At 44.1% G+C, this 23,674-nt stretch overlaps 1 protein-coding gene across 2 annotated transcripts in view; it reads left to right on the plus strand.

The window, feature by feature from the left end:
- Nucleotides 1-23,674, plus strand: part of LOC138671222 (sodium-dependent serotonin transporter-like) — a 316,922-nt gene that overhangs the window by 140,637 nt on the left and 152,611 nt on the right. For both annotated transcript variants that reach the window (XM_069759212.1, XM_069759204.1), the window contains 2 exons: nucleotides 1,782-1,920; nucleotides 15,937-16,071. In XM_069759212.1, the coding sequence (XP_069615313.1) occupies nucleotides 1,782-1,920; nucleotides 15,937-16,071 (274 nt within the window). The remainder of the gene's footprint in view (nucleotides 1-1,781; nucleotides 1,921-15,936; nucleotides 16,072-23,674) is intronic.

Raw genomic sequence — 23,674 nt, forward strand, 5'->3', positions numbered from 1 at the left:
TTTGCCAAGGAAGAATGGGCAAGAATTTCAGTCTCTCAATGTACAAAACTGATAGACATACCCCAAGCGACTTGCAGCTGTAATCACAGCAAAAGGTGGCGCAACAAAGTATTAAGTTAAAGGGGCTGAATAATATTGCACGCCCCCGGAGCGCCCCCAAGGGCTAAGGGTACTCGGTCCTTCAGTTCTCAAGGGGGATGGTCACAGTGGCTGACCCGGTCCGTGGCCCTCGGGACGTCCATTGTAAAAGGGGGAAAGGTCTTTAAAGGGGTATGTTCGTGACACCACATGTGGTATTCGGTCAGGGTGACTGATGCTGCTTTAAGGGGTCCGCTGGGGTGATGTTATGGTAGCTAGATGGTATATCTTCCCATAGGTGAAGTATGTCCCCAGGGCCTCCCAGTGTGTAGATGGTGGATGGTGAGAGGTGCAGTGAAGAACGAGGACACAAGGTTGCAGTCTCTTTATCTTTTACTGAAGGCTTCAGCATCCACAGTCCAGAGTACGAGATCACAGGGCAGGCAGAGTCCGGCCGGTTTGGAGGCAAGTCCAGAGTTCCCTTATCCAGGTAGAAATCAGTAGCCTTCCTCTAGCGCCGTGTGTTGTAGTACCTTACTGCTAAGCTTCTCATAATGTCCTCACAACTGTTGAAGATGTTACAGATGTAATGTCTCTCTCTCTCTGTCCCCCGGATAGGATAGGACAAACCCGTATGACCGGTGGCTTGAGGCTTTTTACAGGGACTCTATCATGCCCCAGCCTCTCGTGGGTGCCACCTTGCCTCCTGGGTATAGGGCGGGCAGGTAACGTGAAATTAGCTGTCCTGCTGGTCTCTGGAGCAAGGCATAAAGGACTGTTGCTCCCTCAATGTTCCGGCTACCGGGATCTTGCGCCTCAGAAGGAGGCAGCCTGTGCAGGGCAGAACTCCTCTGATAGCCACTCCTTTGCTACGACTTCTTCACCCTCTCTACAATACAGTTCTCTTTCTGTGTCTCTTTCTGGAAGCTGCCACACTCAGGGCAGGCGCAGCTCCGTGTCCTTCTGTCTCATATTACTGAAACGACCAGGACCCTGGTGCTCTGCACCCCACTTTTCAGTTTTTGAATTTCCACAAAAATTTAAAATAACCAATAAATTTCGTTTAACTTCACAATTGTGTTCCACTTGTTGTTGATTCTTCACCATAAATTTGCATTTGGTATCTTTATGTTTGAAACATGATAAGTGGGAAAAGGTTGAAAAGTTCAAGGGGGCCGAATACTTTCGCAAGGCACTGTACATACATGCATACATACATACATACATACATACTAAATACAATGTGATTTTCTAGATTTTATTTTTGATATTCTATCTCTCAATGTTAAAATTAACTTACCCTTAAAATTATAGACTCTTCATGTCTTTGTCAGTGGGCAAGCTTAAAAAATCAGCAAGGGATCAAATTCTTATTTCCCCCACTGGATGTTTCTAAACAATTTTTTAATATTTGTTTAAATAAAGTTTTATAATATTTTACCTTTTTTGGCTATATAATTTTGTTCATAGGATTCTAACTACTCATATATACGAGTAGCTTATTTACTATTTGTCAGTTTAGAGGTTTATACTTTATATTAGCTTTATTATTACTTTCTTCATATCACTTTAATCTTGGCTCATATAGGTTAATCATTTTTTTTATCAGTAGCTAAAACACCAGAAAAAATCCAAATAGGATGCAGTTTGTTATTGTGTGTTGGTGTGTAGCTTACTTATGGTGCATCATTGTGTTGTTGCAGGAGGCACGTTCTGGGCATCCACGAAGCAGATGGTTTAGATCACGTTGGAGGGATCCGGTGGCAACTTCTTCTCTGTCTGTTTCTGATTTTTACAATTGTTTACTTCAGTTTGTGGAAGGGCGTGAAAACGTCTGGCAAGGTAAAGTGTATTATATACCTCTCCAACACCTTTGTTTGTGTGTAGAAGGAACGTTTTCTTTTAAAGGGAATCTGTTACTAGGTTTTTGCTACTCTATTTGAGAGCAGAACAATGTAGGGACAGAGACCCTGATTCCAGCAATATATCACTTACTGAGCTGCTTGTGGTCATTTTGATAAAATCAGTTTCATCTGAATCAGATCTACTAGTTCTCTGAATGCTGAGCTCTGTGTAACCCCGCCACAGCACTGATTGGCAGATTTCTGCCCATGTACAGTGTATACAGAAAGCTACCAATCAGTGGTAGGGGCAGGGTTATAAAGGGATTATTTATATGGAGGACTACCTGGCAGCAGGTTTACCAGTCCTCTAATGATATTATCCTGCTGCTAAAACCAGTATTTTTTTTAATCAAAACTACAAGTAACTAGGGATAAGCGGACTCATGGAAGTTTGGGTTCTGGTACCCGACCCAAACTTTATTCGGGTACCAAAACTGTACTATTAGTACAGTACTATAGTACTATACTGTAACTAGTCTTACCCATGATGGGGGTTTTGAGTAATGAACCAGGCAGGGAGTTTATAAAAGCCTCAGGTATCTTTTGCATGTGTTTAGAGTTAATTAGTTGATTCAGAAGATTAGGGTAATAGGTCGTTTAGAGAACCTTTTCTTGATATGCTAATTTATTGAGACAGGTTTTTTGGGTTATCAGGAGTTGTATGCCAAAATCATCAGTATTAAAACAATAAAAGACCTGACAAATTTCAGTTGGTGGATAATGAATCTATACTATATGAAAGTTTAATTGTAATCATTACATTATGGTAAATAATGAAATTTAACACTATATGCTAATTTTTTGAGAAGGACCTGTACATGGTTTTTGTTTTATGATTACAATGTGATATGTTAAAGGATAGTAGCAGATCTGGTGATAATTACCCACTGTTAGATACCACCAATTTTTTCTGGCGTTGTATGTTGGGGTATATCAATTTGTATATGGTCTGACCACTGTCATAACCATCTTTAATCTTTGAGTCAATTATATGATCCTTAAAGGGGTATTCCCATCTCAAAGATCCTATCCCAATATGTAGTAGGTGTAATAATAATAATATTAGCAAATACCTCCAATATTAGAAATGTAGTATAGTTCTTCTGATTCTTTGTGTCGCTTACCCCATGTGCAGGGCATTGCAGTAGCTGTTAGCCTGTTGACATCCGTTTTATTTGATTCAGGGATAATATAATCCTTGCATCTCTTTAGGTGATAGATAAACCTTTTGGTTATTTCAACACCATATTTTAAATATATTTACTAAAAGTTACGTTTTATTTCCTCCTCACATTTTTGATGTGACCATCTCATATTAGGTGTCAAAAACCAGGTGACAGATTCCCTTTAAAATAAAATAATCACTTGTTAATACATTTTTCTTCAGTGTCTGATGGATTTGAATATCATGTTTTCCCCTATGTGACTCATACTGGTTTCTGGTAAATCTGTCTGACAACGTTTCTGTCCTGTCTTCTCACCCTTCTCATAAGAATATTGTGTAAATGGAAAGAAGCATGCGCATTAAAGGGACACTGTCACCTGAATTTGGAGGGAACAATCTTTAGCCATGGAGGCGGGGTTTTTGGGTGTTTGATTCACCCTTTCCTTACCCGCTGGCTGCATGCTGGCTGCAATATTGGATTGAAGTTCGTTCTCTGTCCTCCATAGGACACGCCTGTGCAAGGCAAGATTGCACTGTGCAGGCATGTACTACAGAGGACAGAGAATGAACTTCAATCCAATATTGCAGCCAGCATGTGGTTTATGCGAATTGTGAAACATAAGGCAATAAATTCAAAACCCAAAACCTATTGTAAGGCAGTTATGTGCAAATTTTCCTCTTTAGGGCCCCTTTCCACTTGCGAGGAAAACGGACAAGTGCAATCCGATAAAAAAATCAGATTGCACTCGGACCAATGTTAGTCAATAGGTGACATTCCATTTGCAATTTTTTTCCTCAGCCGAAATCGGACTGAGAAAAAAATCGCAGCATGCTGCGTATTGCTGCAATTGCTGCAATTCTCGGACGAGACTCGCCAATGCAAGTCAATGAGTGCGAGAAAAAAAACGCACAGCACTCACACCATGTGAGTGCTGTCCGATTTTTATGCATCAGTGTCCTTTGAAAAGCCGGCAATTCAGCGTAGTGTACAGTAAAATCACACTGACAGGTTAGATTAGAGTAGATATATACACATAGAATAGGTATATACACATATATATATATGTCAGGGAGACACATATATATATATATATATATATATATATATTTAATGCAGCGCTAGATAGCTTAAAAGCTGGCTTTTGTTATCTCCTTCACAAACCCGACATGATATGAGACATGGTTTACATACAGTAAACCATCTCATATCCCCTTTTTTATTTCATATTCCACACTACTAATGTTAGTAGTGTGTATGTGCAAAATTTGGGCGCTCTAGCTATTAAATTTAAGGGTTAAATCACGGAAAAATTGGCGTGGGCTCCTGCGCAATTTTCTCCGCCAGAGTGGTAAAGCCAGTGACTGAGGGCAGATATTAACCCCTCTGTGACCTTAGACGTACTATCCCGTCGAGGTGCCCTGGGCTTATCTGACCCTGGACGGGATAGTACGTCATAGCCGATCGGCCGCGCTCACGGGGGGAGCGCGGCCGATCGCGGCCGGGTGTCAGCTGCTTATCGCAGCTGACATCCGGCACTATGTGCCAGGAGCGGTCACGGACCGCCCCCGGCACATTAACCCCTGGCACACCGCGATCAAAGATGATCGCGATGTGCCGGCGGTGCAGGGAAGCACCGCGCAGGGAGGGGGCTCCCTGCGGGCTTCCCTGAGACCCCCGGAGCAACGCGATGTGATCGCGTTGCTGCGAGGGTCTCACCTCCCTCCCTGCTCCCTCCAGCCCCGGATCCAAGATGGCCGCGGATCCGGGTCCTGCAGGGAGGGAGGTGGCTTCACAGAGCCTGCTCAGAGCAGGCACTGTGAAGCCTGCAGCGCTGCATGTCAGATCAGTGATCTGACAGAGTGCTGTGCAAACTGTCAGATCACTGATCTGTGATGTCCCCCCCTGGGACAAAGTAAAAAAGTAAAAAAAAATTTTTCCAAATGTGTAAAAAAAAAATAAAAAAAAATATTCCAAAATAATGAAAAAAAAAAAAAATATTATTCCCATAAATACATTTCTTCATCTAAATAAAAAAAAAACCAATAAAAGTACACATATTTAGTATCGCCGCGTCCGTAACGACCCGACCTATAAAACTGTCCCACTAGTTAACCCCTTCAGTAAACACCGTAAGAAAAAAAAAAAAAAAACGAGGCAAAAAACAACGCTTTATTATCATACCGCCGAACAAAAAGTGGAATAACACGCGATCAAAAGGACAGATATAAATAACCATGGTACCGCTGAAAGCGTCATCTTGTCCCGCAAAAAACGAGCCGCCACACAGCATCATCAGCGAAAAAATAAAAAAGTTATAGTCCTTAGAATAAAGCGATGCAAAAATAATTATTTTTTCTGTAAAATAGTTTTTATCGTATAAAAGCGCCAAACCATAAAAAAATGATATAAATGAGGTGTCGCTGTAATCGTACTGACCCGAAGAATAAAACTGATTTATCAATTTTACCAAACGCGGAACGGTATAAACGCCTCCCCCAATAGAAATTCATGAATAGCTGGTTTTTTGTCATTCTTCCTCACAAAAATCGGAATAAAAAGCGATCAAAAAATGTCACGTGCCCGAAAATGTTTTCAATAAAAACGTCAACTCGTCCCGCAAAAAACAAGACCTCACATGACTCTGTGGACCAAAATATGGAAAAATTATAGCTCTCAAAATGTGGTATTGCAAAAAATATTTTTTGCAATAAAAAGGGTCTTTCAGTGTGTGACGGCTGCCAATCATAAAAATCCGCTAAAAAACCCGCTATAAAAGTAAATCAAACCCCCCTTCATCACCCCCTTAGTTAGGGAAAAATAAAAAAAATGTATTTATTTCCATTTTCCCATTAGGGCTAGGGTTAGGGCTAGGGCTAGGGTTAGGGCTAGGGTTAGGGCTAGGGCTAGGGTTAGGGCTAGGGTTAGGGCTAGGGTTAGGGCTAGGGCTAGGGTTAGGGCTAGGGTTAGGGTTAGGGCTAGGGTTAGGGCTAGGGTTAGGGCTAGGGTTAGGGCTAGGGTTAGGGCTAGGGTTAGGGCTAGGGTTAGGGCTAGGGCTAGGGCTAGGGTTAGGGCTAGGGCTAGGGTTAGGGCTAGGGTTAGGGTTGGGGCTACAGTTAGGGTTGGGGCTAAAGTTAGGGTTAGGGTTTAGATTACATTTACAGTTGGGAATAGGGTTGGGATTAGGGTTAGGGGTGTGTCAGGGTTAGAGGTGTGGTTAGGGTTACCGTTGGAATTAGGGTTAGGGGTGTGTTTAGATTAGGGTTTCAGTTATAATTGGGGGGTTTCCACTGTTTCGGCACATCAGGGGCTCTCCAAACACGACATGGCGTCCGATCTCAATTCCAGGAAATTCTGCGTTGAAAAAGTAAAACAGTGCTCCTTCCCTTCCGAGCTCTCCTGTGTGCCCAAACAGGGGTTTACCCTCACATATGGGGTATCAGCGTACTCAGGACAAATTGGACAACAACTTTTGTGGACCAATTTCTCCTGTTACCCTTGGGAAAATACAAAACTGGGGGCTAAAAAATAATTTTTGTGGGAAAACAAAAAGATTTTTTATTTTCATGGCTCTGCGTTATAAACTGTAGAGAAACACTTGGGGGTTCAAAGTTCTCACAACACATCTAGATAAGTTCATTGAGGGGTCTAGTTTCCAATATGGGGTCACTTGTGGGGGGTTTCTACTGTTTAGGTACATTAGGGGCTCTGCAAACGCAATGTGACGCCTGCAGACCAATCCATCTAAGTCTGCATTCCAAATGATGCTCCTTCCCTTCCGAGCCCTCCCATGCGCCCAAACGGTGGTTCCCCCCCACATATCGGGTATCAGCGTACTCAGGACAAATTGGACAACAACATTTAGGGTCCAATTTCTCCTGCTAACCTTGGAAAAATACAAAACTGGGGGCTAAAATATAATTTTTGTGGAAAAAAAAATATTTTTTATTTGCACGGCTCTGCGTTATAAACTGTAGTGAAATACTTGGGGGTTCAAAGTTCTCACAGCACATCAAGATGAGTTCCTTAGGGGGTCTACTTTCCAAAATGGTGTCACCTGTGGGGGGTTTCTACTGTTTAGGTACATTAGGGGCTCTGCAAACGCAATGTGACGCCTGCAGACCATTCCATCTAAGTCTGCATTCCAAATGGCGCTCCTTCCCTTCCGAGCCCTCCCATGCGCCCAAACGGTGGTTCCCCCCCACATATGGGGTATCAGCGTACTCAGGACAAATTGGACAACAATTTTTGGGTCCAATTTCTCCTGTTACCCTAGGGAAAATACAAAACTGGGGGCTAAAATATAATTTTTGTGGGAAAAAAATTTTGTTTTATTTTTATGGCTCTGCATTATAAACTTCTGTGAAGCCCTTGGTGGGTCAAAGTGCTCACCACACATCCAGATAAGTTCCTTAGGGGGTCTAATTTCCAAAATGGTGTCACTTGTGGGGGGTTTCAATGTTTAGGCACATCAGTGGCTCTCCAAACGCAACATGGCGTCCCATCTCAATTTCTGTCAATTTTGCATTGAAAAGTCAAACGGCGCTCCTTCCCTTCCGAGCTCTCCCATGCGCCCAAACAGTGGTTTACTGCCACATATGGGGTATCAGCGTACTCAGGACAAATTGGACAACAACTTTTGAGGTCCAATTTCTTCTCTTACCCTTGTAAAAATAAAAAATTGGGGGCAAAAATATAATTTTTGTGAAAAAATATGATTTTTTATTTTTACGGTTCTGCATTATAAACTTCTGTGAAGCACTTGGTGGGTCAAAGTGCTCACCACACATCCAGATAAGTTCCTTAGGGGGTCTACTTTCCAAAATGGTGTCACTTGTGGGGGGTTTCAATGTTTAGGCACATCAGTGGCTCTCCAAACGCAACATGGCGTCCCATCTCAATTCCTGTCAATTTTGCATTGAAAAGTCAAACGGTGCTCCTTCCCTTCCGAGCTCTCCCATGCGCCCAAACAGTGGTTTACTGCCACATATGGGGTATCAGCGTACTCAGGACAAATTGGACAACAACTTTTGGGGTCCATTTTCTCCTGTTACCCTTGGTAAAAATAAAACAAATTGGAGCTGAAGTAAATTTTTTGTGTAAAAAAGTTAAATGTTCATTTTTATTTAAACATTCCAAAAATTCCTATTAAACACCTGAAGGGTTAATAAACTTCTTGAATGTGGTTTTGAGCACCTTGAGGGGTGCAGTTTTTAGAATGGTGTCACACTTGGGCATTTTCTATCATATAGACCCCTCAAAATGACTTCAAATGAGACGTGGTCCCTAAAAAAAAATGGTGTTGTAAAAATGAGAAATTGCTGGTCAACTTTTAACCCTTATAACTCCCTAACAACAAAAAAAAATTGGTTCCAAAATTATGCTGATGTAAAGGAGACATGTGGGAAATGTTACTTATTAAGTATTTTGTGTGACATATCTCTGTGATTTAATTGCATAAAAATTCAAAGTTTGAAAATTGCGAAATTTTCAAAATTTTCGCCAAATTTCCATTTTTTTCACAAATAAACGCAGGTACTATCAAAGAAATTTTACCACTATCATGAAGTACAATATGTCATGAGAAAACAATGTCAGAATCACCAGGATCCGTTGAAGCGTTTCGGAGTTATAATCTCATAAAGGGACAGTGGTCAGAATTGTAAAAATTGGCCTGGTCATTGACGTGCAAACCACCCTTGGGGGTAAAGGGGTTAATAGCCTGGAGAGGGTCCATGGTTATTGCCCCCCCTGGCTAAAAACATCTGCCCCCAGCCATCATGTCGGGTTTGTGAAGGAGATAGCAAAAGCCGGCAATTGAATTACCGGCTTTTAAGCTATCTAGCGCTGCATTAAATATAAATATATATATATAGGTGTCTCCCTGACGTATATATATGTATATATACCTATTCTATGTGTATATATCTACTTTAATCTAACCTGTCAGTGTGATTTTACTGTACACTGCGCTGAATTGCCGGCTTTTCAAAGGACAGCGTTGCGTTAAAATCAGACAGCAATACGGATGTCATACGGATGTTGCGATAAAAAAATCGCATGACACTCGCATGACACTCGCATGACACTCTCATGACAATCGCATATGTTACATCTGTTTTTTCGGTCCGTAAATCGGATCGTTTTTTTTCTCACAAGTGGAAAGGGGTCCTTAGGGTAAATTCAGACAGTTTTTTTTTACTAAGAATTAGAAGTAGAACTTTACTTCAAATCCACATTAAAAATTGCTTCAAATATTCTGAATTCCTATTGGTTTTACTGGGAAAAGTTCAAAATAACGTGGAAAAACACAGCACTTTGTGCACCAAAGGAAGTTTCCCATTATAATCAGTCTTATTCAAAGAGTATTTGACACAGTTTTTGATGTGGATTTAGAAACAGAATCTATTTCAAAATTTTTGTAAGAAAACTGAATATACCATTAGGGTTCAGTGAGACTGCCGTATTCTGAGGATCGCATTGCAATGCATGGACTGGCCGTCGGCTCTCCTGACCTGAGCGTGACAACTGCATAGAAATACATGTTGTCACGCATGGTTCAGGAGAGCCCATGGCCAGTCCAAGGATTGCGATGCAATCCTCACGCGAATAATATGACAATCTGACTGTACCCTTATACTGCTGATTGGTGGAGAAAAGAAGAATTTGCACCTAATAGATTTTATATACGGTACTTTCGATATGCAATATATATGTCACAGAAGGTGATACCCCTTTAATTTTTTAGTGTGGCCCCAGATTGGTTCAAAATGAAAATGTGGCCCTTGTACCAAAAAGGTTGTGCACCCCTGATGTACAGCAGATGGTGACTTGAATCTAAGCAGAGTCCCTATAACAAAATTGACTGAAAGTATTAACAAAGGACTCCAGAGTCTAGTTTGAGAATCTGACAATATAGCTTAAAAATGAAATAATACTAATTTTACAAATGTTTTAGAATTATCACTCGTGGATGTGGACAAATAGAAAATAAGTCTAAGAATTTTTTTAAGGTAACCAAAGGTAACCTTCTGCCACCGTGGAGCCCTATCATTAAAATAATCGTAAGTGTTTATTGACATAACATATAAAATGCTGTGCAAAAGTTTTATGCAGGTATGGAACAATGCTGTAAAATAAGACTGCTGTTCATAGTTTATTTTTTCAATTACAAAAGTGCAAAATGAATGAGCAAAAAAGAAATCTAAATCACAGTAATATTTGGTATGACCCCACTTTGCCTTCAAAACGGAATCAATTCTTCTACGTACACAGTTTTTAAAGAAACTTGCAAGCAGATTGTTCCAAACATCTTGGAGAACTAACTGCAGATATTCTATGGATCTAGGCTTGTACAAATCCTCATATCTCTATTTATAATCCCAGACAGACTCGATGACATTGAGATTAGGACTCTGTGGGGGGCCATACCGTATCTGTGTTTCCAGGATTTGTGTTCTTCTTTACGCTGAAGATACTTCTTAATAACATTGGCTGTATGCTTAGGAACGTTGACCTACTGCAGAATACATTTGGAATCAATTGGATGCCTCTTTGATGGCAGTGGCGTATCCAGGGGGGGGGGCAGCCGGGGCATATGCCCCGGGCGCAGCCGACAGGAGGGCGCCAGCGGGCCGCCTGATGTTGCGGCAGTCCAAGGAGGCTCCTCGTCGGTGGCATTCTGCCGCTCCCACACTGAGAGAGTCCCGTTCTCTGAGCCGGCTGTCAAATTGACAGCCGGCTCAGAGAAAGTGCTGCGCATCGAATCCCAAGTGTCAGCGGCGTAACTACCGTGGTCGCAGGGGTTGCAGCTGCAACGAGGCCGGAGTGCTTAGGGGCCCGCCAGTCCAGCAGAGACTGGGCGGATCCGTAAGCACTCTGAGCTACAAAATTGGCCCGAGAGCCCTTTAAATCTTCTGTACAGGCCCTGGTGCGCGTGCACTATGTCAGTGCGTGCACAATCACGGGTGGGACTGCACTTGTCCCACAGCAGAGCCCCTCCACTGCAGAGAGCCGCACACCACAACTAGAGCTGCCGCTGCTCTGTGCGCACAGGACCTGTGATGAGGTCACAGGAGGGGAGGAGTTAGTAGTCACATGATCAAGGGCCTCCGTGTAGTGCAGGACTCTGCTGGTTGTCATGGTGCTGGACGAGGGTAAGCTTTTGTGTGGGGTCAGGAGTGGTTTGTGTGGATGTAGCAGAGCTGTGTGTGTACGAGGTGTACAGAGCGGAGCCGTGTGTGTACAAGGTGTACAGCGGAACTGGGTGTATGCAAGGTGTATGGAGCGAAGCCGTGTGTGTACGAGGTGTACAGAGCGGAGCCGTGTGTGTACAAGGTGTACAGCGGAACTGGGTGTGTGCAAGGTGTATGGAATGGAGCCGTGTGTGTATGAGGTGTACAGAGCGGAGCCGTGTGTGTACGAGGTGTACAGAGCGGAGCCGTGTGTGTACGAGGTGTACAGAGCGGAACTGGGTGTATGCAAGGTGTATGGAGCGGAGCCGTGTGTGTACGAGGTGTACAGAGCGGAGCCGTGTGTGTACGAGGTGTACAGAGCGGAGCCGTGTGTGTACAAGGTGTACAGAGCGGAACTGGGTGTGTGCAAGGTGTATGGAGCGGAGCAGTGTGTGTACGAGGTGTACAGAGCGGTGCCGTGTGTGTACGAAGTGTACAGAGCAGAACTGGGTGTGTGCAAGGTGTATGGAGCTGAGCCGTGTGTGTACGAGGTGTACAGAGCGGAGCCGTGTGTGTACGAGGTGTACAGAGCGGAACTTTGTGTGTGCAAGGTGTATGGAGCGGAGCCGTGTGTGTACGAGGTGTATAGAGCGGAACTGGGTGTGTGCAAGGTGTATGGAGCTGAGCCGTGTGTGTACGAGGAGTACAGAGCGGAGCCGTGTGTGTACGAGGTGTACAGAGCAGAACTGGGTGTGTGCAAGGTGTATGGAGCGGAGTCGTGTGTGTACGAGGTGTACGGAGCGGAACTGGGTGTGTGCAAGGTGTATGGAGCGGAGCCGTGTGTGTATGAGGTGTACAGAGCGGAGCCGTGTGTGTACGAGGTGTACAGAGCGGAGCCCTGTGTACGAGGTGTACAGCACGAGGGCAGCACGGTGGCGCAGTGGATAGCACAGCAGCCTTGCAGCACTGGAGTCCTGGGTTCAAGCCCCACTAAGGACAACATCTGCAAAGAGTTTGCATGTTCTCTCCGTGTTTGCGTGGGTTTCCTCCGGGTACTCTGGTTTCCTCCCACATTCCAAAGACATACTGATAGAGAATTTAGATTGTGAGCCCCAACGGGGACAGCAATGATAATGTGTGCAAACTGTAAAGCGCTGCGGAATATGTTAGCGCTATATAAAAATAAGGAATATTATTATTACAGAGCGGAACTGGGTGTGTGCAAGGTGTATGGAATGGAGCCGTGTGTGTATGAGGTGTACAGAGCGGAGCCGTGTGTGTACGAGGTGTACAGAGCGGAGCCGTGTATGTACGAGGTGTACAGAGCGGAACTGGGTGTGTGCAAGGTGTACGGAGCTGAGCCGTGTGTGTACGAGGTGTACAGAGCGGAGCCGTGTGTGTACGAGGTGTACAGAGCGGAACTGGGTGTGTGCAAGGTGTATGGAGCGGAGCCGTGTGTGTATGAGGTGTACGGAGCGGAACTGGGTGTGTGCAAGCTGTATGGAGCGGACCCATGTGTGTATGAGGTGTACAGAGCGGAGCCGTGTGTGTACGAGGTGTACAGAGCGGAGCCGTGTGTTTACGAGGTGTACAGAGCGGAACTGGGTGTGTGCAAGGTGTATGGAGCGGAGTCCTGTGTGTACGAAGTGTACAGAGCGGAGCCGTGTGTGTACGAGGAGTGCAGAGTGGAGCCGTGTGTGTACGAGGAGTACAGAGTGGAGCTGTGTGTGTACGAGGTGTACAGAGCGGAACTGGGTGTGTGCAAGGTGTACGGAGCGGAGCCGTGTGTGCGAGGTGTACGGAGCGGAGCCGTGTGTATGAGGTGTACGGAGCAGAGCTGGGCGTGTACAAGCATTTAGGATACCATTAATCCTGAATAAATCTCCAATTTTCTGTAATGCAGCCCCAAACTTGCAAGGAACCTCCCCATGATTCAGCGTTGTCTGCAGACACTCACTGTTCTACTGTTGTCCACTTATCCAGCCACTCAAAAAACAAACTGCCTTTTAGGCCAGTCTCACACATCCAGATAATTCCAGTACCAGAAAAATCGGTACCGGAATTATCCGTGTCCGTGTGTCCATGAGCTCACGTAGGCCATCCGTGTGGCACAAGTGGAGCAGCCATGTACCGCCCGTGTGCCGACTGGGTACCACTCGGAGCGTGCAGGAGACAGCGCTAGAGATAAGCGCTGTCCCCTGCATCTGGTGCTGAAGCCGCCATTCATATCTTCTCTCCAGCAGCGTTCGCTAGAGAGAAGATATGAAAAATCCTTTTTTTTTTTTCGTGTTTAAAATAAAGATCCCTGTCCCCTCCCCCCTTCCACCCCCTGTGCGCCTGCCCGCTGTTAATAAAATACTCACCTGGCTCCCTCGAAGCGTCCTCTCCGTGCAGCACCTTCTCCAGTATGAGCGGTCACGTGGTGCCGCCCATTACAGTCATGAATATGCGGCTCCACCCCTATGGGAGGTGGAGCCGCATATTCATGACTGTAATCGGCGGCACCACGTGACCGCTCATACAGGAGAAGCTGGCGCTGAGAGGAAGCTGCGAGGGAGCCGGGTATTTTATTAACAGCGGGCGGGCGCACAGGGGGTGGGAAGGGGGGAGAGGACAGGGATCTTTATTTTAAACACACACAAAAAAAAAAAAGGATTTTTCATATCTTCTCTCTAGCGAACGCTGCTGGAGAGAAGATATGAATGGCGGCTTCAGCACCACGCTGGGGGGACAGCGCTTACTGTAGTGCTGTCTCCTGCACGGCACACAGACTGCACACGGACAGCGTCCGTGTGCGGTACTTGTTTTATTATTATTATTATTATTTATTGTTATAGCGCCATTTATTCCATGGCGCTTTACATGTGAGGAGGGGTATACATAATAAAAACAAGTACAATAATCTTAAACAATACAAGTCATAACTGGTACAGGAGGAATGAGGACCCTGCCCGCGAAGGCTCACAATCTACAAGGGATGGGTGAGAATACAGTAGGTGAGGGTAGAGATGGTCATGCAGCGGTTTGGTCGATCCGTGGTTACTGCAGGTTGTAGGCTTGTCTGAAGAGGTGGGTCTTCAGGTTCTTTTTGAAGGTTTCGATGGTAGGCGAGAGTCTGATGTGTTGTGGTAGAGGGTTCCAGAGTAGGGGTGATACGCGAGAGAAATCTTGTATACGATTGTGGGAAGAGGAGATAAGAGGGGAGTAGAGTAGGAGATCTTGTGAGGATCGGAGGTTGCGGGTAGGTAAGTACCGGGGGACGAGGTCACAGATGTATGGAGGACACAGGTTGTGGATGGCTTTGTACGTCATGGTAAGGGTTTTGTACGTTTGTATATTTTACATGGACCTATTGACTTTAATGGGTCCGTGTAATCCGTGCGCTCCCACGAACACTGACATGTCTCCGTGTTTTGCACACGGACACACGGTCCGTGAAAATACGCTGACATGTGCAGAGACACATTGATTTCAATATGTCTACGTGAGTCAGTGTCTCCGGTACGTGAGGAAACTGTCACCTCACGTACCGGAGCCACTGACATGTGAAACCGGCCTTATTAGAGTCAAATAATTCACATTTTGAGTGCAGTGCACCTGCTGTTATATTTCTGTGCCTATGTTTTTCATTGATAGTTGAGTCACATGGTCTTGTTTCTATGGTATGGCTTTATGGCCACAATTGTTCAATGAAGACCACTTCTAGCTGAATAGTAGATGGATGTAGCTGCTACCTACTGCTTGCTGCCAGTTTGTGAGCTAATTATATTGCTGGACATCTTCTGATGTAGAAGGGAAATAAGCATGACGTGACTTTCGCCTGCTGCGATAAGTTTCTTAAGCTGACTTATGGTCCTCAAAGTTGTCTATTCCTTGGTTCTTCTTAAAAAGGGTTTGAACATCACATCTTGAAATCTTTGTCCGGGAGAGACCATGCTGATGCAGAATAACTACCGTAACTTGTGTCTTGCTGCTATGCTCAGTCTCACTATGGTTTATGTCCTGGTTCTTCCACATCTTAACCTTTTGTTTTGCCTTTCCCCACCCAGTTTTAAGCCTCCTGAACAGCTGTTGCTGTGGATGCTTGTGTTTCAAGCTAGATATGAAAATGATGATCATTTTTACCTGTTTGGTACAATTGGTTATTCAAACACCTGACTATAATCTTAAAAAATCCCTTTTTGTGCAAGTATATATAGAAGTATTAATGATGTTTTGAAGGCAAAAAAGGGTGGCCACTGCAAATTTTGATTTAGACTTCTTTTTTCGCTTTTTAATAATTGATGCAAATAAATAATAGAAGAACAATTTAAATTTTTAAAGCATTCTTACTTTGCAGCATTTTTTTCACAACTGTCTAAAAGTTTTGCAAAGTAGTGTATGTAGCTTCAATAGTTGAAATGAAGAGAATAAAATAATAATTTAATACATAATAATTTAATAAGAAAGCTATAAGGAAGGGTTGATGTGAAGTTTATGAGTAGGCAGTGACCTACCAGTTGAGAACTCAAAAGATGTCTTGATGTTTGTGCCATAGAAAAAACTACTGTGAAGAGAAAGAGAAATGGTCCTGTAAAATGTCAGTTCTACAGTTACACCCACGGCTTTGCCTTCCAGGTAGTGTGGGTGACAGCAACTCTTCCTTATGTGGTCCTTCTCATACTCCTGATCAGAGGTGCCACGTTGCCTGGAGCATGGAGAGGAGTCCTGTTCTACCTGAGACCCAACTGGCAGAAGTTGACAGACACTACAGTAAGGAACAAAATGCTACAAATGGTGACAATGTTTGGAAGCACAAACAAATTCTTCTTCTAGGTGAACCATACACAAAGTAATTTTTCTTAGCAATAGCAATATGTATGAAGATCGTAGATATACTGTCATGACTATGGATGGGCTGGTTCTGGCTCCTTCCTGGTCAGGTCTGGGTTAAATTAGTCTGCCTCTTTTTGGATCTGGGGCTGCTATTTATTGCTGGTAGTTCCTGGATTCTGAGTTGGTTATACTTCCGTCTATTCGGTTTAAGATAGCTGACCCAGGTCGTTCGTCTGTAATCGCTGTGCCTCTGTGCGTGTGTGTTTTGCTGTGTATGACCCGGTTTGCCCCCTGACTACTGCCCCTGTTTTCTGCTTGGTACTTCTCTGTCTGTCCTGGCTTTCTGACCCCTTGCCTTGTCTCTGACTAATCTGCTGTTTTGCCCCTTGGTACCTTGCTCCCGTCTGACTCCTGACCCTCGGCTTGTCCTTTGACTACGTCTCTATCTTAGTACTCTGTGTCCTGCATTTTTTGTAGACCCTCCGTTCTCGCACGGTAGCTGTGCCCCTTTCGTCCCTGCAGTGATCACGTGACCTACCTAGTTCAGGTCCTGTGTGCACTGCATGCCTCATTCCTTCCTCTCCCTGCGCTCCCGCTAGCGCCTCCTTAGGCTGCTTCTCTGCTACACCAGGCAGTATCATTACATATACAGTGTATATATATATATACCGTATATACTCGAGTATAAGCTGACCCGAGTATAAACCGACCCCCCTAATTTTGCCACAAAAAACTGGGAAAACTTATTGACTCCAGAATAAGCCTAGGGTGGAAAATGCAGCAGCTACCGGTGAATTTCAAAAATAAAAATAGATGCTCCATACCGTTCATTATGGCCCCATAGCTGTGCCATATAGTGCTCTTCACCGTTCATTATTGCCCCATAGATGTACCATAGAAAGCTGTGCCATATAGTGCTCTGCACCATTCATTATTGCCCCATAGCTGTGCCATATAGTGCTCTGCACCGTTCATTATTGCCCCATAGCTGTGCCATATAGTGCTCTGCACCGTTCATTATTGCCCCATAGCTGTGCCATATAGTGCTCTGCACTATTCATTATTGCCCCATAGCTGTGCCATATAGTGCTCTGCACCGTTCATTATTGCCCCATAGCTGTGCCATATAGTGCTCTGCAATAAAAAAAAAATGCCGTACTCACCTCTCTTGCTTGCAGCTCCTCAGCGTCCCGTCCCGGCGTCTCTCTGCACTGACTGATCAGGCAGAGGGCGGCGCGCACAGTATATGCGTCATCGCGCCCTTTGACCTGCACAGTCACTGCAAGAGGACGCGAAGACAGAGCGGCGCCCGGCGTGTGGAACGCAGACAGGTGAATATGTAATACTTACATGCTCCCGGCGTCCCGCTCCTTCCCCCGGACAGCTGGTCTTCGGTGCCGCAGCCTCTTCCTCTATCAGCGGTCACCGTTACCGCTCATTAGAGAAATGAATATGCGGCTCGACCCCTATGGGAGTGGAGTCCATATTCATTTCTCTAATGAGCGGTCCCACGTGACCGCTGAACAGGAGAAGAGCTGCGGCACCCGGAGACCGTGGGACGGGCTGAGGGAGCACCAGGAGCATCGGGAGCAGGTAAGTATGCCTCAGCGCCCTCTCCCCCTCACACGCCGACCCTGCCGCCGACCGTGACTCGAGTATAAGCCAAGAGGGGCACTTTCAGCCTACAAATTTGGGCTGAAAATCTCGGCTTATACTGTGTATATATATACACAGTGGGGAAAATAATATACAGATGAGCAATTCTTGACATATTCTGGCTTAGAACAGTTGAGAAATAAGGCTCAGAACTGTGTATGTACATAGGCTCTCGGGCACACTTGTGGAGGAAAGGAGGTGAGACAGATTTGCTGAGAGGGTTAGAAAAATTCTTGGTTTATACTATATTCAATGATGGAAATAATTATTTGATCCCTTGCTGATTTTGTAAGTTTACCCACTGACAAAGACATGATCTGTCTATAATTTTAAGGGTAGGTTAGTTTTAACATTGAGAGATAGAATGTCAAAAATAAAATCCAGGAAATCACATTGTATAAATTATATAAGTGTATTTGCATTTTGCAGTGATAAATAAGTATTTGATCCCCCTGACATAATACTTGGTGGCAAAACCATTGTTGGCAAGCACAGCAGTCAGATGTTTTTTGTAGTTGATGATGAGGTTTGCGCACATATCAGGAGGAATTTTGGTCCACTCCTCTTTGCAGATCATCTCTAAATCATTAAGATTTTGAAGTTGTCACTTGGCAAGTCAAAGCTTCAACTCCCTCCATAAGTTTTCTGTTATGAACAGGTGATTCAGAACCACAATGGACCTAGTGGTTAAGAGCACACAAAGTGACCTGATAGTTACTAACATAGGACGAGCTCTGAGACGTGGGAACTCTGCTGACCGCAATCCCTAATCCTATCATACCACCCTAGAGGTAGCCGTGGATTGCGCCTAACGCTCCCTATGCAACTCGGCACAGCCTGAGAAACTAACTAGCCCTGAAGATAGAAAAATAAGCCTACCTTGCCTCAGAGAAATTCCCCAAAGGAAAAGGCAGCCCCCCACATATAATGACTGTGAGTTAAGATGAAAATACAAACACAGAGATGAAATAGATTTAGCAAAGTGAGGCCCGACTTACTGAATAGACCGAGGATAGGAAAGATAGCTTTGCGGTCAGCACAAAAACCTACAAACAACCACGCAGAGGGGCAAAAAGACCCTCCGCACCGACTAACGGTACGGAGGTGCTCCATCTGCGTCTCAGAGCTTCCAGCAAGCAAGAAAAACCAATATAGCAAGCTGGACAGAAAATATAGCAAACAAAAGTAACACAAGCAGAACTTAGCTTATGCAGGGCAGACAGGCCACAAGAACGATCCAGGAGAGAGCCAGACCAATACTGGAACATTGACTGGAGGCCAGGAACAAAGAACTAGGTGGAGTTAAATAGAGCAGCACCTAACGACTTAACCTCGTCACCTGAGGAAGGAAACTCAGAAGCCGCAACCCCACTCACATCCACCAGCGGAAGCTCATAGACAGAACCAGCCGAAGTACCACTCATGACCACAGGAGGGAGCTTGACCACAGAATTCACAACAGTTTTCTATGAGATTAAGGTCTGGAGACTGGCTAGGCCACTGCATGACCTTAATGTGCTTCTTTTTGTGCCACTCCTTTGTTGCAATGGCTGTATGTTTTGGGTCATTGTCTTGCTGGAAGACCCAGCCCAATCCATTTTTAATGTCCTGGAGGAGGGAAGGAGGTTGTCACTCAGGATTTTACGGTGTTTTGGGTCATTGTCACTTCAGGATTTTAAATCTTTAAGACGTAATGTGTTACCAATCGTTTTCTTTGTGACTGTGGTCCCAGCTGCATTGAGATCTTTAACAAGTTACCCTTGTGTAGTTTTCTGCTGATCTCTCACCTTCCTCATGAACAAGGACACCCCACGAGGTGAGATTTTGCATGGTGCCTGTTGTGAATTCTGCTCTTGGGTTCCCTCCAGTGGTTGTAGGTGGGAATGCAGTTGTCTCTGAGTCGCAGTCCTGGCCAGGTGTATCTGCTGATTGCAGTTCTGACTGGGATATTTAGGTGTGCAGGATTCATTAGTCCTTGCCAGTTGTCAATGTTTCTTCTGAAGTGTTGGATCACTTTCTGGCTTCTCCTGCTTAGCTGCCAATTCCGCAAAGATAAGTGTCTGGTTTTTGTTTCTGTGGCACACATGCAGTGTGCTTATATTCTGTGCTATTCATTTGTTTTTCTCTTGTCCAGCTTAGACTGTGTCAGTGTTTTCTCAGTCTTGTTGGATTCTCTGGAGATGCAGATATACGCTCCACATCTTTAGTTAGATGGTGGAGTTTTTTTATTTTCTGCTGTGGATGTTTTTGGAAGGATTTTTAATACTGACCGCTTAGTATCCTGTCCTATCCTTTCCTATTTAGCTAGTGTGTGCCTCATTTGCTAAATCCTGTTTCCTGCCTGCGTGTGTCTTTTCCTCTACTACTCACAGTCAATATTTGTGGGGGGCTGCCTATCCTTTGGGGTTCTGCTCTGAGGCAAGGTAGAAATTCCTATTTCCATCTATAGGGGTATTTAGTCCTCCGGCTGTGTCGAGGTGTCTAGGTTTTGTTAGGCACACCCCACGGCTACTTCTAGTTGCGATGATAAGATCAGGGTTTGCGGTCAGTATAGTTACCACCTACTCCAGTGAAAGTTTTCATGCTGCTCCAAGGTCACCTGATCATAACAGGTGCCCCAGATCGATGTCGATTGACAGTCATTTTGTATTTCATCCACTTTCTTACTAGTGCACCAACAGTTGTCTCCTTCTTACCCAGCATCTTACTTATGGTTTTGTAGCCCATTCCAGCTTTGTGCAGGTCTATGATCTTGTCCTAGACATCCTTAGAAAGCTCTTTGGTCTTACCCATGTTGTAGAGGTTAGAGTCTGACTGATTAATTGAATCTGTGGTCAGGACTCTTTTATAAAGGTGACTATGTAAGACAGCTGTGTTTAATGCAGGTAACGAGTTGATTAGGAGCTTCTAACTGGTCTCTCAATGGTTGTTAGGGGATCAAATACTTATTTCTCACTGAAAAATGCAAATAAATTTATATAATTTATACAATGTGATTTTCTGGATTTTATATTTGATATTCTATCTCTCAATGTTAAAATTAACCTACCCTTAACATTATTGACTGTTCATGTCTTTGTCAGTGGGAAAACTTACAAAATCTGCAAGGGGTCAAACACATATATATATATATATATATATATATATATATATATATATATATATATATATATAATATATTTATATATATATATATATATATATATATATTTAAGGACCTGGAGGAAGACACATGTGGTGTCGAAACATGTCGTCCATAAGGGATAGTATGTATGCAATATTGTAACTGAAGAAATCTGGAACTTTTTAATGGATAAATAAAAGTTATATTTTACTCTACCATTGGACTGATCGCTGGAGAAACAAAAAGTTTTCTCTTTACATGTGTGGATTTGTCCCAATCCGTTTTCCGTGCGAACTGTAACCACAGGTTAGATGTATTCCCGTTTCTTCAAAGCGGTAAGCTGGCTGTGCCAAAAACTCTTTATATATATAAAAATGGTATATATCTAATATATAAAGCTGAATGTGTGTGTGTATGTGTGTGTGTGTGTATGTATGTCCGGGATTGGCATCTGCACCGTCACAGCTACAGCCACAAAATTTTGCACAGTCACACGTCTGGACCCCGAGAGCATCATAGGCTATGTTGTGAGGCGAAATTTTAACCCCGCGCGTTCCAATTCACCAAACAATTTTGCCCCTATCTACATAATGGGGAAAAAAGTGAAAGGAAAAGTGTTGGAAGCGTCGCCGCTACAGCCACAAAATTTTGCACAGTCACACGTCTGGACCCCGAGAGCGTCATAGGCTATGTTGTGAGGTGAAATTTTAACCCCGCGCTTTCCAATTCACCAAACAATTTTGCCCCGATCTACATAATGGGGAAAAAAGTGAAAGGAAAAGTGTTGGAGGCGTCGCAGCTACAGCCACAAAATTTTGCACAGTCACACGTCTGGACCCCGAGAGCGTCATAGGCTATGTTGTGAGGTGAAATTTTAACCCCGCGCTTTCCAATTCACCAAACAATTTTGCCCCTATCTACATAATGGGGATAAGTGAAAGGAAAAGTGTAGGAGGCAAATTGACAGCTGCCAGATGTGAACAAGGGGGACTTAAAGAATGAGAGCGATGGCGCCAAAGAGTATATACCGTACAGTTGCTAAGGTGGGGCCCCGACATGGCATACTCACCACACACGGGGATATGAACACACACAAAATGCGCCACACACTACCACGTGCTTGAACACATATACCACCCTCAGCACACATTTCACCACACATACACCAACCTCGCCACATGAAAGTCGAAACACAAAAGTCGCCGCTCAAAACTCGCCACACGCAAAACTCGCCACATGCAAAAACTAGGCTCACGCAAAACTCGCCACAAGTGCAAAACTCACGGAAAACTCGCCACACGCAAAACTTGCACACGCGGAAAAATTGCCACATGCACAAAAGTTGCAGCCCCTGCAAAAGTTGCCTCACACACAACTTGCACATACTCAAAAGGCACCACACATAAAACTCGCCATGCGCAAAACTCACCATGCGCAAAACTTGCTGCACACAACTTGCTACACTAACCTGTCACATGCAACTAGACACACAAAAAGTTGCTACACGCATGTTGCCACACAATACTCATCTCACAAAAGTCGCTATATGCATGTCACCACACGCAACTCAACACACACAACTTGACAAACGAAACTCTCCCTAAAACACACACAAGTCTGGTATTATCCTTCAAAAATAAAAATTAGATTAATAAGCAGACAAACTACAAGAGCAACAAATGTACCATATAGGAAATACGGCAGCTGTCAGTCACATGACCTGTCTATTATGTGTATGTGTGAGCTAATATATACTGCCAGGGGGAGGGCTTCCTGTTGGCTGGGGATTTATCAGGCTGCCAATTTAGCTTACAAATACTGAGGTAAAAATACTGAGCAAATAATGTGTGAACGAGGTCTAATACAGGAGGAGATGACACACAGGTATATACTATATACAGGGGAGATGACACACAGATGTATACTATATACAGGAGAGATGACACACAGGTATATACTATATAGAGGAGATGACATACAGGTACATACTATATACAGGAGGAGATGACACACAGGTATATACTATATACAGGAGCAGATAACCTACAGGTATATACTATATACAGGAGGAGATGACATACAGGTATATGCTATATAGAAGATGACATACAGGTATATACTATGTAAAGGAGGAGATGACACACAGATATATACTATATACAGGGGAGATGACACACAGGTATATACTATATATAGAAGGAGATGACATACAGGTATATACTATATATAGGAGGAGATGTGTTCTGAATTCTGTGATCAAGCTCCCTCCTGTGGTCACGAGTGGTACTGCGGCTTCTGAGTTTCCTTCCTCAGGTGATGAGGTTAAGTCGTTAGGTGCTGCTCTATTTAACTCCACCTAGTGCTTTGATCCTGGCCTCCAGTCAATGTTCTAGTATTGGTCTTGCTTCCTCCTAGATCGTTCCTGTGGCCTGTCTGCTCAGCATAAGCTAAGTTCTGCTTGTGTCCTTTTGTTGCTATATTTTCTTTCCAGCTTGCTTTTTTGGTTCTGCTTGCTTGCTGGAAGCTCTGAGACGCAGAGGGAGCACCTCCGTACCGTTAGTCGGTGCGGAGGGTCTTTTTGCCCCTCTGCGTGGTTGTTTGTAGGTTTTTGTGTTGACCGCAAAGCTATCTTTCCTATCCTCGGTCTATTCAGTAAGTCGGGCCTCACTTTGCTAAATCTATTTCATCTCTGTGTTTGTATTTTCATCTTACTCACAGTCATTATATGTGGGGGGCTGCCTTTTCCTTTGGGGAATTTCT

Source organism: Ranitomeya imitator, chromosome 1 (genome assembly GCF_032444005.1).
Source record: "Ranitomeya imitator isolate aRanImi1 chromosome 1, aRanImi1.pri, whole genome shotgun sequence".
NCBI classification, from domain to species: Eukaryota; Metazoa; Chordata; class Amphibia; order Anura; family Dendrobatidae; genus Ranitomeya; species Ranitomeya imitator.